This window comes from Coffea arabica, chromosome 4c (assembly GCF_036785885.1).
Source record: "Coffea arabica cultivar ET-39 chromosome 4c, Coffea Arabica ET-39 HiFi, whole genome shotgun sequence".
Classification (NCBI taxonomy): Eukaryota; Viridiplantae; Streptophyta; class Magnoliopsida; order Gentianales; family Rubiaceae; genus Coffea; species Coffea arabica.
The window spans coordinates 14,864,199-14,877,744 of record NC_092316.1 but is presented as its reverse complement, the minus strand read 5'-3'; the positions used below and the strand labels follow the sequence as shown (position 1 = coordinate 14,877,744).

The 13,546-nt window shown below is 36.4% G+C and overlaps 2 protein-coding genes across 2 annotated transcripts; both read right to left on the bottom strand.

Moving 5' to 3' along the window:
* Window positions 1-3,189: 3,189 nt before the first annotated feature.
* LOC140004704 (uncharacterized) lies at window positions 3,190-3,588 on the bottom strand. The gene has a single exon (XM_072044844.1). The coding sequence runs from the start codon at window positions 3,586-3,588 to the stop codon at window positions 3,190-3,192; it is 399 nt and encodes a 132-aa protein (XP_071900945.1).
* A 6,548-nt stretch (window positions 3,589-10,136) lies between these two features.
* On the bottom strand, window positions 10,137-10,619 carry LOC113738470 (RING-H2 finger protein ATL60-like). The gene has a single exon (XM_027265676.2). It carries the CDS (start codon window positions 10,617-10,619, stop codon window positions 10,137-10,139), a length of 483 nt encoding a protein of 160 aa, XP_027121477.2.
* Between the last annotated feature and the right edge of the window lie 2,927 nt (window positions 10,620-13,546).

Genomic DNA, 13,546 nt, shown 5'->3' with positions numbered 1-13,546 from the left:
CGCGCCAAGACTCGAAACTTAAAACAATAAAAGCCAGAAAATCCAAAAGAGTATTATTTACAATCCCAAAAGAGTTATAATTACATTCTCCAAAAGTACCTACTTTTACTATTACATCCGTATAATTACAACCAAAATCAAAATGTAGACCCTAAGAAGGATCCTAATACAAACCACCAAAAAAATAAAACAAACATCCTAATGGTTCAACTATTACAAGCCTCTACTATACTAGTGGGTGTGCCCAAACGTACCCGCGTCGGCCCCTGCTAAGGAAAACAAAAGGAATGGGGTAAGCTAAAAGCTTAGTAAGTAAACAGGGGCAAAAGCGTAAATTTCATGTAGCATCAATTACACAGTAAGAGTAAAGCAAAAGCAGAAAAGTAACATCACATAATAAGGATACGGGTGGCTCCAAAGCCAAGTCATTTGCCATGCGTGATCTCCTGTCGACCCTCCGTCGACCATAAATAAGGTCCGTAGAACTTCACTTGTACACCCACCGACACCTTATCACCCTAACTGGCCAGTCACCTCACAAACTTGCCCAAGCGAACGAAATCACAAACTTGAGCTTGAGTCGCAAGCTCGGGTCACAAACTTGGTGACCTCAATCCAGGTTGGACTGACTTCGACCAAACCCTAACCGGCTCGAATAGTCCATTTAGGTATTGAGTTCAACCTCAAACTCACAAAATTCACAAAATTATACAAAAGTCACCCCGAGCCACAAGGTCAAGGGTTTTAGTTCCAAAATTTCTTATATACATATGTCATGTACAAATAAGCGCGCAAATTAGGGTTTAAGTCGAGCGCGATAAAGTACACTCTCGCCTAGGTACCCTTTTTACGCATAACGAAACACATAAACAACTAACACATAAGAGCGGCTTGAATACTTACCCAAAATACCAACAGTAGTATAAAGGCGGAATTCACTTTGTGTGTTGGCTAATAGTGGGCCCCACCGGCACCGCCTAGCTCACCACCGTCTGAAATCGAAGATTATGTCACAATATATCACAAACGGCAACTAACGTACTTGAAATAAGCCAAACGGCAAATTTGGCACGCGCAAGTGCGGAAACGGCAAAACGGCCGCACACGTCCGCGCGGAACGGCAAACGGAAATGGCCAAATCGGCCATCTCAAACTGTTTTGGTCAAAAATTAGGCTAGGAGTGTCGGATCAAGGCGGGTGAGACACCGTTTCGAAGCTAAGAGGAAGAGCTACAACTTTCATTTAGACATCTCAACCCAGATCTCAATAGGTATAAGTCAAAAAGGCATGAAATGGTGCCAGTTGTTTCATTGCGGTTTACCAAACAGGCCCTGTTTGCAAGGCCGTATCTCATGGCTCAGAAATCGAAATCAAGAAATTCCAGAGGCGTTGGAAAGCTGAGACATAAGGCTAAAACTTTGATGTTTTGGCCAAGACTTGAATCCATTCAGAACAGAACGAAAATCGAGTGCCAAAGTGCCCATCAGAACTGTCCAAATACAAGGCAGTTCTGACGAGCGATATTGTTTTGATCATAATCAGAGCTACGGAACTCGGTTTTCGACGTACTTTATACCGTTTCGAAGCTGAGACCAAAATCTAAACTTCTTATGAAGGAGTCGATACCCAGATCGAAGGAAATCAAAACCGAAAAGTCATGGGCAGAAGCGAAACTAGAAAAACGCGCAGAATCAGAGGGTCAAAATAGGCTGGAGCATATCATCGATAACTCAGGCTACACTAATTCGATTGACCTGAAATTTTACAGGCATAAACAACACTCAAGGGGCTACGACTTTCATGTTTTGAGGAATTCCTAAATCCGTATATAGCATTAAGAAAAATGAAGCCGAAATTCAGTTGTTAAACTGTCCTGTTTCCCAGTTTTGCCGTTATCGCGCGCCGAAGTCGCACGGTCCGTTCCTACGATTCTTATACCAGATTTTTATCCATTTTGATACCAAATAATCCTTATGTATCTCAGTTCTTAATTCAAACATCAACCACAATCCCTAACCAAATTTCATTTGCACCAATGAACTTAATCCAACCTCTCACTAACTAAACTCTATCTCACTAACCACAAGCTAAGCTAAATTAGCCTAATGGAGTTTAGGGTTTCTTAACCCAAATCAGATTTTTGCAAGTAACCAACCAAATCAAGTGAGGCAATTCATCAAACATAACCACTACAAGTCCATTTCTCAACTAAAACAAGTAAGGAAAGCATTAGCAAGAAACCCAAATTTTTTCCTCTTCTTGGCCGAATTTTCAGCAACCAAATAACACTAAAATTAACCATGAAACTACACTATACACATCAAATCCATCAAATAAATCCATAATCATAACATAATACATCATTTCCATGGCTTAGAAACTAAAACCCCAAAAGTTTAACTTTCAAGTAAGAGGCATACCTTCAATTAAGCTTTGTAGATGATTAACCTTCACTAATCAAGCACCCAAGTTGTTGCTCCAAGATCCAAACCCAAGATGGAAGCTAAAACTTGAAGATTTTTGAAGAAATTTTCTCACTTTCTCTCTTCAAGGTGGCCGGCCCTCTCTCTCAAATTTCTCTTCAATTTTTGTTTTGTTTTTGTTTTGTTTTGTCTTGTTTCTTATAAGTTGTAAGACAACATATAGTCAAAGCTTTGGGAGATATTTCTTATAGTTAACCAATCACAAAAATGCTTTATTTGTTGTTTAAACCCTTGCACTTTAACTTTCTCTTTCTTATACATTTTCCCTCAAACATATGATAACCTTTCAATTAACTCCATAGGTCATACCTTAATCTCATTTAAAACATGCAATCATGCTTAATTACTTCACTAATCACTTTCTTATTTTAATCACCTATACTTAAACATACTTTCTCAATAATTAAAACAATCAAATAATAACTTTTATAACTTAGGCAAAATTAGGATTTTTATCCCCACTTAAGCTTTCTAATACATTGGAACACTAAAGGTTTGCTAATCATTTAAACTTACTAAACCTTTGTAATAAAAACAAATCCTATATTTACTTATGTCAAGGCACACACGAAAATACCGAATATAAATTATAGCTTGAGCCTTATAATAATAACACGTAACCTAGGATTTTTTTCAAACTTAATCGAATTAAGGTTTCCTTCCTAGCCATAAAACCCTAATATCGACTTACGAACGGACTGGGGCCTCACATATTGTTCCAAGCTGACTTGACTATATTCCCCACCTCCTTATATTGAAGCCAATTCCCATCAAACACAAACCTCTTCTTCCATTTCTTCCCAAATGTAGGACTTGTGTCTACCATCAACATAGAATGGTCAGAGCCTTCTGTCTCAAGATGCCTACATCTTGCATTCCTAAAACTCTTACACCAATTCCCCGATCCTAATACTCTGTCCAAACGTTCTCTGGCCTCTCCCTCATTATCCCACCTGTTGCTCCAAGTCCAAGGTTTCCCCTCGTAACCAATGTCCATTAGTTCATTGGTATTGATGAAATCTCTGAAGACTTTAAAGCTTATATCAGCTCGTTCTCTCCCACCCCACTTTTCACCATTAGAAACTATATCATTCATATCACCCATAATAGCCCATGCCTCACCCCATAACTGACTCCTTCTAGTGATCACATCCCACTATGCCTTCCTCACACTGTCATCTGGACTAGCATAAATGCACACACACCACCAATCCAGATTAGTATCCCTATCACCAATCAATAATTCTATAGTGAAGCTAGTGAACAAAACTCTCTTGACAGTCACCTCATCCTTCCACATTACTGCTAGACCCCCAGCCATACCCACAGGGTCCACAACAAACAGATTATCAAACTTAATTTTTTGCTTAACACTATTCAGAACACTTTTTTTGTTTTTTGTTTCTGACAAAAAAACTAAAGAGGGGAAGTGGAGTAACACAGCCTCCTTGAGAAGGGGAATTGTCAAGGAGCTTCCAACACCTCGACAATTCCACACCAGAGCTCTCATTGGAGCTTGGGAGCCCCATTTAGGGAGGACTCCACCACCTCAGAAATATCCATAAAACAATCCTCCTGAACAGACCTCCTGTTCCTCTTCCAGTTACTGCCATCCTCACTTGCCCCAACCCTTACTCCAATGATCTCATCACCTTTCCTCTTCCCTGATTCCATCACTAATATCCCATTTGACACCTCCCTCAGGGGTTCCCTTCTCCCCCTACCCTGCACTGCCCTCTTCCACCCCCTATAGTTCTTCCCCTTACCTTTCTCTGCTGACTGATAGTTAGCTTTCAGCCCCCCATACCTAAACTCCTCTTCGTCAGTTATCTCCATACTGACCTCCCTCACTTCAACTGCTATGAGTTGCTCCGTCTCTTTCCCTTCCCCACTATCCATCCATTCTCGATCATACATCCCTACTTCTGGATTTTGCTCTAACCCTCTCACTTCATCCACCCCCTCCCCAGCTCCCTGAGCCCTCTCCCCTGTAATGATTTCCCTCTTAACTGACTCCCTTACCCCCAAATCTCCTCCCCCTTGTACCTCCTTCTCTTCCTTCGCTTTACTTACCCCATCCTCCAGTATGTTCTCATTACCCTCACTCCCCCTTCTCAGTCCTCTAGTACCATCTGATGTTTCTGCAGTAATCCTAACCTTACCATGGAAGTCATCAGTATATTTCAAAAGTAAATTTGTAGATTCAGTATGGCTCCTATGATGCGGAACAAAATCCTTGTAAGTATTACTACTTGGATTTCGCTCTTTCTCATTACCACCCTTCCTATTAGGACTCCTGGGAAAACTCGCCCTAAGCCAATTGCCATATTGTTGCTCCCCTTTCATGGTCGAGCCCTTCAAACCACAGTTCTTCTCAGAATGACCAATAATCCCACAACAGAAGCAAAAATCCGGGCATTTTTCATAACGAAACTCTACCCATCTCCCCTTCCCATTAAACTTAACCGTAGTACCTCTTAGAAGAGGCTTAGTCAGGTCAAATTCCACCAGCATCTTCATATGCTTCCCCTCCTTCCCCCCTCCTGGAGGAACAATTACCTCAATTACTTCACTAAAGATTCCTCCTATCTTCCTACCTACATCTTTAGTTAACCAATGGAGGGGAAGGTTCCATACCTGTATCCAGATCCTCCCCTTATCAAACACTTCCAATTCATCCTCAATGCCCTCCCTCCATTTCAATAGTATTAACGGCTGTCCATCATAAATCCATGGTCTCCCATTCAAGGCTCGATCCAGATCTGATTTCAGACCAAACGAGAATTGAAATAGATTTGTCCGGATCGCCGTTACTCTCAGATTTTTTGGATGGAGCCACATATTCTCCGCGAAGCTCCTAACTCCAGCAGAATTTGCTTTCTTCTCTCCCCAAACTTTTCCTATCAGACTCAGGCTACATTCCTCCACGCCTTTTGTGAACTCCTCCTCATCCAACCACACGCCCTCTTTTTTTGAATTTGAGAGCGAGAACCTTCGCATCACCTCCTCCAGCGTATCCATCATGCACAAGATCCCCGTCCACAGCCACTACGAACTGACCGCACTTACCTCAGCTGAGCAGGAAGGAGCTGCAATTCTATGCTGTCCCCGCCAAGTACCTACACCACAAATCAAACGGAAAACTACAAAAATCAGACACCTGACTCAACAAATGAAAAGATAGACTGGTTCAATCTGAAAATACTCTATGGAAGCATTCAATCCAGCATAATTTTAGATCTAACTCAGTATTCATCCCTGTCTCCCAAAATAGAAACTCCAAAATCAAATCTAAAATGGCGCCAATCTATAATAGGAAATACTTGAACCAGAGGTTTACTGAAAATGGAAGCATGAGTGAAATTGACTAATAGGTATTTTGAGCGAATGGAAATCCTCGTGAAAGAAAATGGAAAATGACAACCACCCACTACGGGGGAGAGAACTCTCTTCTAGAGAGAGAAAGGACTCTCAAAGAGAGAGATACCTTTTGATCTAATGTGTTAATATTTAGATACTTAATTTTTAACTAAATTTTAATTACAATACAATAATATATTAAATTTTCATTAGTCCCCAGGGAAATGGGGTGGGGCCAGGGCAGGAGCGAGGAGTACTAGTAAACAACGGGGCGGGCGAGCGGGTGGGCAGGGGTGGAGTCACCCACCTGACCCCTGCCTCATTGCCATTCCTTAGTTTCCCCTTTCCATAGAGCCAAAAAAATAAAAATCTGGCATTCCATTGATGTGTTCTACTTCGAAGTAACTTCCCCAATGTTCCTACAAAAAAAAAATATCCCCAATGAGACCGCAAAAATTTGACAAATTCAAAGTCAGCCCGATAGTAGTATTTGTATTTCGTGAGTGGACCATGATCTTGTGGGTGTTCCCTGTTTTTGGCCAAACCAGTCTCCTTAATTTCTCCAGGTTTACCAGTTCAAATTGGGAAATTTTCAAATTTAACTTATTTTTGCCCCAAAAAAAAAGGTACATACAATTCATAAGATTATTTTACCGCTTTTTTCAACCAATTTCTTGTTTCACCATACTCTTTATAATAAAGTGTTACAATAATATTCTAATAAAAGCTCTCCCCAAAACACAATCCATAAAATGCCTAATTTTAAATTTAATGAGGATTTTTGATTGAGATTGGGCACCTTTAAACTTCAATTATCTTGTTGGAACAAAACAAAACTTTAATTTAAACTTATCTTTGCCAAACAATACCCTTTTTTTCATCTCTATGGTTGAAATTCTACCTTAACCAAGGTAACTGCCCTCCTTGTACTCATTCATTTAAAGTTTTCATTTAATAACAATCCGAACTTTAGTGGGTCATTTTTGGATCAACCTGTTAGTTACACGAATGTAAATGAGCTGGGTTGGGTTAACCTGCAAGTTGACATGCTAACCCGATAAATTGCTTATTTTATGATAATAATTAAACATTATAGAGGGCATTTTGAATATATAATAAAAAAATAACAACGATCAAATTTGACTTGAAGATTTCAATTAGAAGTTTTAAAAGCTTACATGTTTTATATCTTGTCACATATGGATCATGTTTCTAAAGGTTGATTGGATCTAATTTTCAAGAGAGTTTTTGAAAAAAAATTATTTTAGCACTTTTTAGAATGTGGTATATGTGAAATAAAGATGATTGAAAAATGTGCAGAATAACTATCCACAGAAACTGGAGAAATGTTTTGAAAAAATAGCAATCTAAACAAGGCTAACTTTGAAACTTTTATTATGTTTGGAAAGCTTTATCATATATTATTTTTTAAAAAATTTTGAAAATTTTAAATTTTGTGTTAACTTATATGTTTTTCAAAAAATTCATTGTGTGTTGACAACAGCAACATTGAATCGATTCCATGGCCAAATAGGTTAAAATAAGTAATTGAAATGCTACAATAATTTTTTTTGAAAAACACCTCTAAAATAACTAATTCATATGAAGCCTATAATATTCTTCCCTCCATAAAAGTTTAGAGAAATCAAACAAGTTGATCACAGGAAGAATTTAAAATCTCTTTCTGAACGATAGATTGTGATTTCAAATCCTATACCTTATTATTAAAATAATTTAGAAGGTGCGCCAAATCACTCCTCTCATCCAGATTGACTTTTCACTTATAATCGATCCCTTGCATTACCTAGTCAAATACCCCCAGAATAAGATACAGTAAGTGTTCTCGCATTTAAGTCAAAAAAGGCAGGTCCTTTCCCCCCCGAATTTTACGTGGCCAAGATGGGTCCTCTGCATTTCCTTCAAAATAGGAGGAGGTTAATGTTGTTACCATTTTTCAAAATGAAAAAAAATCCCATCCACATATTAAAAGTTTAAATCAGATTCATAAACACTTGTTTACATTTAATTTTGAATATCCGCCATTTGGTGTTTAGCAGCTGAGGCCTTCTTCCACAATTCACCTGTAGTGATTCTTTTGTATGGTCAAAAATATAGAAAAGAGTATCCTTAAACAACATGCATGTATCAGCTTCAACATGAATCTGTTCACCAATGAACCAACCCCTTTGACCAAACTAGAATTGATCTGTTAAATGGTTTTTCATCCAAACCGAGTTTTGTTGCTTACAATATTGCTTTTTAGCAATTAGCACTGCAGTATTTTCTTGATTTAACTCTCTTATTCTAGACTCCTACATATCTTAGCTATTATGAAATTCGTAAGCACCTTGGAAATCTTTTCCATCATCACTTTTGCTTCAACTCTTAATTCTATTCTCGTTATATATTTTAATTTATCTTTAAACAATTGAGATTTATTGATCCTTTTATATAAGTTTCTTCAAGAAAATCATTTTGCACATTTAATTATTTGCTTCACGTTGACCTATCCTTATATTTGTCTTAAAGAATTGCAGTGGTCGTATTGTCTTTGTTTTCTTTATCGTTGATATGTGCCTTCATATTCTATAGGCATACTTTCACTATTCTCGATTTACTATTTTCTTTAAGTTCGTGCGGAGATAATCTACAAGTTCAGTCTTTTCTTTTTCTTTTTTTATGAATCCACGTATCTATAGACTACTCCTACTCTAACTTATAGTAAAGAAAATTCCAATTGGACCATGAGAGTTAGAAGAAGAGATATCCATCTCTAGACTAAAAGAATGTATTACTACAAATCCTTTGAATTTAATTGCAAGTGCAAGAATTTGAACTTTTGATCTTCAGTTATAGCTGCATTCTACCTAACTCAGCTCTCCCCATTCTTCCCCCTGCCCCCTCTGTTTAAAGTCATACTCTGGCGTTTATGGTTGTGTAAACCATATTCAAAACTGAAATGAATTATGATATTGATAAATCATCTGATTTCATATGGTATTTATAGATATTTCCCCCATTTCTTTGTTTAAGAAAAATCCCAAAATGTTACAGGTGGAAAAAGGGGAAGGGGAGGGCTTCAAAGTGTATCCTGGTACCTCACAATAACCTGATTAAGCTCAAGATAATCTTCATTCCAAATTTGACTGCTAAACTGGGATTATTTTGGGCCAGCCTATCTTTGTTGACGGACACCTTCACACACCCTTTTTTTTTTTTCTTTTTGAGCAAGTTCACACCTCTTTCTGATGTTCCTTTTGAAAGTTATGTGAGATAGATATAGTCCAAGATAAGATGCAAATTGTCCCAATCGCTTTCTTTTCCTTTGGCAAAATTTTCCCTTGACTTTACCGATGAAATGAAGGATTATCCAAAACCATATTGTAGACTATATCTTTTTCTATATATATCTTTAAGGTATTCCGTTTGCCCCAGATAAAATTTTTTCAAGAAATAAGTACAAATTTTTCCTTTTCTTCCTCAAACCTAAAGGAATAACATAAAGTTGTTTATATTGCAGGTGTGTGGTTACAGGAGTAGGCCTCATAAACCCTTTCTTACCTTCCACAATGCACAATGCAGGATAAAGTTAGCAACTATATTGTGCACCTTGTTTTAGATAAAGAGTTTATAGAATCTTTTGCAGGCAAAACCTTAAATTGACCAGCACAAATTGTTTCAAAGATAAAACTAAATGCCCTAGGTAATTTTCGTGGTCTTCTGGCAAAACCAGCTGCAAGCTTTATTCTTCTGCACCTTGCATGTTTTGTTTTGTTTTGTTTTTTCTGCACCTTATATGTGACAACACAAAAACATAAATAAACAAAGGAGAAGAATCAAAACACTAAGCTGTGATGACTTGCCAAATCCTGTATGTGTGCAACAATTTGGAGCGTGTAAGAGGGGAAAAACTAAACTACTTTCCTAAGTCCGAACCATGATTTTCAATCTTTAATTTTCACCAAAAATTTTCAATCCCTTATGTCAATTCAACTCCAAGCACCATCTGATCATCAATATTTCTGTGTTGACTTCCAATTTTGGGTGAAATTGCAGCACCTGTTCCACAAACTGGGCAAGCTGCTGTTTTTGCCAACCATGAAGGAAAGAAATCAATTAAGAAACAGAAGCTTTCTCCCTTATGTCAATTCAACTCCAAGCACCATCTGATCATCAATATTTCTGTGTTGACTTCCAATTTTGGGTGAAATAGCAGCACCTGTTCCTGGGCAAGCTGCTGTTTTTGCCGACCATGAAGGAAAGAAATCAATTAAGAAACAGAAGCTTTCTCCCTTATGTCAATTCAACTCCAAGCACCATCTGATCATCAATATTTCTGTGTTGACTTTCTATTTTGGGTGAAATTGCAGCATCTGTTCTACAAACTGGGCAAGCTGCTGTTTTTGCCAACCATGAATCAATGCAATCAGCATGAAAACAGTGATTACATTTTGGCAACAATCTGCACTTTTCACCATCTTTGAAATTCTCCAAACACACGGCACATTCCAGAGTGCTTCTGCTTCTGCTGCTGCTGTTGCTATCCTCTCTTTCTTCTTCAATGCTAATATTGTAATCAAAACTGGGCAATTTCTTGATTTCATCTTCAGACATGCTTGGACTTCTTCTAGCATTTCTGTGAACAACAGCTCCACCAACTCCATTTGTAGTAGTATTTCTTCTGAAAGCTCTACTCACAATACAGACATGAATGATTACTAAAACAGCTATGCCCACTAACAATAGTGTCACTGAGATAACAATTTCCATGCCCATGTTTTCTTTCATCCAACAAGAAAAGGAAAACCCTTTTCTACCTCCTTCTAAAGTTTCATGGGAAAACCCAGAATTCCAAGAAAAGTATAGAAAGTTTTTTTCATCTGCAAATATATGGTAGTTCAGAAACCAGAATTTCGATGTTATCGAAGAAACAAGACTTGTTTCACCCTTGAAAAATAATTTTGGATGGAGACAAAAAAAAAAAAAATTTTTGAAGAAGGAGCTCTGTTTACAGGTGTTGGTTGAGAGTCAGAAGCGTTTGGTGGGTAACAGAACCAAAAAAAATGCCATTTTGCTACAAGTACAGTAGCTTGGTTTGGTTGTCTTTTTCTTCTTTTATTTTACGTTTGAAATATGACCAAGAAATTCTTAGGTTGAAATGGACCTTTAACGTTTACTATAATTAAAAGACCAAGAAGCTTGAAAAGTGTATTATAAGATTTGCGTTAATAATTTATTGGAATCTTCCAAGTAGCATGAGGCTAAATTTCAATGCAAAATTGTGTCATTTGACAAGTAACAAGCAACCACTCATTAGGTGGCTATAATTTGTTTCTTACACCTTGGTTGGGTAAAGGATTGCAACAACAGCCGGAGTTTTTTTTTTTTTTCCTTTCTCAACAGGGGAAAGGTGAAATTTAATAAGCAGAGAGGGGGAGGGAAACTTGAATCCAAGATTATTAAGTACTAGAGACTGGAGTTCAAATTTCGTTTTCCATGAATAAATTAATTTAGGTAAATAGGTGTATTTGTAACTGATACTTTTGTATGGTTAATTATAATATTGCTCAATGGTGTGCTGATTGTAAGATCAATGTGGTTGAATTGATCATAATTCTGCTCTATTATAACAAAAAAGTTATCAAATCCTCCAACTATATCAAAGTTAAAATTAGCCAACGAGGTAATTAATTTGCACCAATAGATTAGCTCAATAATCGTTGGAGTAATATAAGGCAACATTTAATGTTTTTGCTTAGGGCTACTAACCTATGTTTATATACATGATAATTTTTTGTTATAATTTGTCCAATATCTCATTATTTTGTCAACTTTACAATTTGACAAAACTTCAAGTTTGATGAACATTCCGAAGAAGAAAACAGCTAGAAATTAAATGGGCGGGTAAGCAACGAAAATGGACTTTGAATGCTAAAATGTAGTGACTTGCTCTTAATTTAGTCCGACATTTTGTGATTTTATAGATTAGGTTCTTTTACTTGATATTTTTAATCAATTTTTTTTTTTTATAGAACTTTCGTCTTGCCGTGTTATGATGTGGAAAAGATTACGCTATCATGTCCCAATTGAGACACGAATGTTGAATTTTCTAATGTACGCATGTTCTAGTAGTACTAATTTCTTAACAAAGTTAAAAGGAATAATTTCCATATTCATGGTCCCCTATCACCTTAGGGGAAGAAAAAATGGAAAGGGAAAGGCATTCATCAAAGATTCAGTGGGCTATGTGTTCTAGAACGCAGAGCCATCTTAGCCATGCAAGACAATTAATTTGTGGTTCACATTAATACTGCTAATATGGATCAATGTTGACTTTTAAATTCACAATTTCAAATACTTGTTAAAGTTTTGAAAACATCGTCCAAAACATTCTTTGCATTTTGCCAAATAAAAGTTTTTTGTCCTTCACTTCTAGAATCATGAATGGGTTTGTGGGAAGAGAGGGGAAGTAAGAGATTTCAAATTTGAATTCTCCTACTCACACTAAATAAAATTTAAAAAAAATCTTCATTTTTAAATTATTAACTTTACGTCCTTTATAAATTGAAGTTAACAAAATTTGGGACTAACAGAAATTTTCAATCACTTTTTAGTTTGATTACATGATCCACATGTAATCATTTTTTAAGTACAAAATGGTTAGACTCCATTCTTTTAGTGGCAAAAATAAATATGAATTGGATTAGATCTCAATTTTTTAGGAAAAAATAAATAGAGTTGGAATCAGATCTTATTCTTTTAGAGACAAAAATGAATATAGATCGGGTCATTTATTTAACTATAAATGGAATTTAACTTTTTTATCTCTAAAAAAAATAATCATGTGTGGTTCACGTGATAGATTCAAGATAAAAAATAGTCAAAAATCTAAGTTGGAACTAAATTTTATCAATTTAATTTTATAAGAAATGCAAAGCTATAATTTTAAAAGTGAAAAATGAAAAAATTAAATTAGCAAAGCGTGAGAGATATTTTGAAAGATTTTTTTTCTAAAGTTTTTCAAATGCGCGCGGAATTAACTTGGTCAGATCAGAACTGTAAATGCCAATGATATATGTTGGTGCGCTTTGTGCTTTTCAGTTTTCATTTCTCTTGGGGGACAAGGGAGTTGGTGGGTGTTGTGGAAATTTAAAAGAAAAAGAAGCCATAAAAGAAAAGGCACGCAGAATCATAATAACCAATGAATTAAGTTGTCAAGGTTCAGTTGGCCGTCACGCCCATGACAGACAAATCTCGCGGTATGAAAGACAAATAAAGCAATATTCAAACTTTGTGTTTATCTTTTCCTTTCATAACCTACAGCTTGTAATGAGGGGAAGGTGAAGGATCAACATCACCAATAAATTTTTTTTTTTTAGGGAACATCACCAATAATTGAATTGAATTCTATTTTTGCAGCTTCTGTAAAAAGCAAAGCTAGTGCAAATATCTAGCCACGTCAAGGATATGCTCGACAATTGCTAAAAAGACTGTAGTAATTAGTGATTAAGGCACATCGGATGTATGCAATTAATAAAAAATATATATGATAAAATTTATGTTTATAGAAAAATAAAAGAAAATTTTGAAAGCAAAATAGAAGTGCATTATTTTGTGTCTAATTGGAGAAGCATAAGTGGTGAGCAATTATGAAAGAAGTGGATAGCCTTTTTCGTGGTTGTATAACTAACGTATTAAGAAAA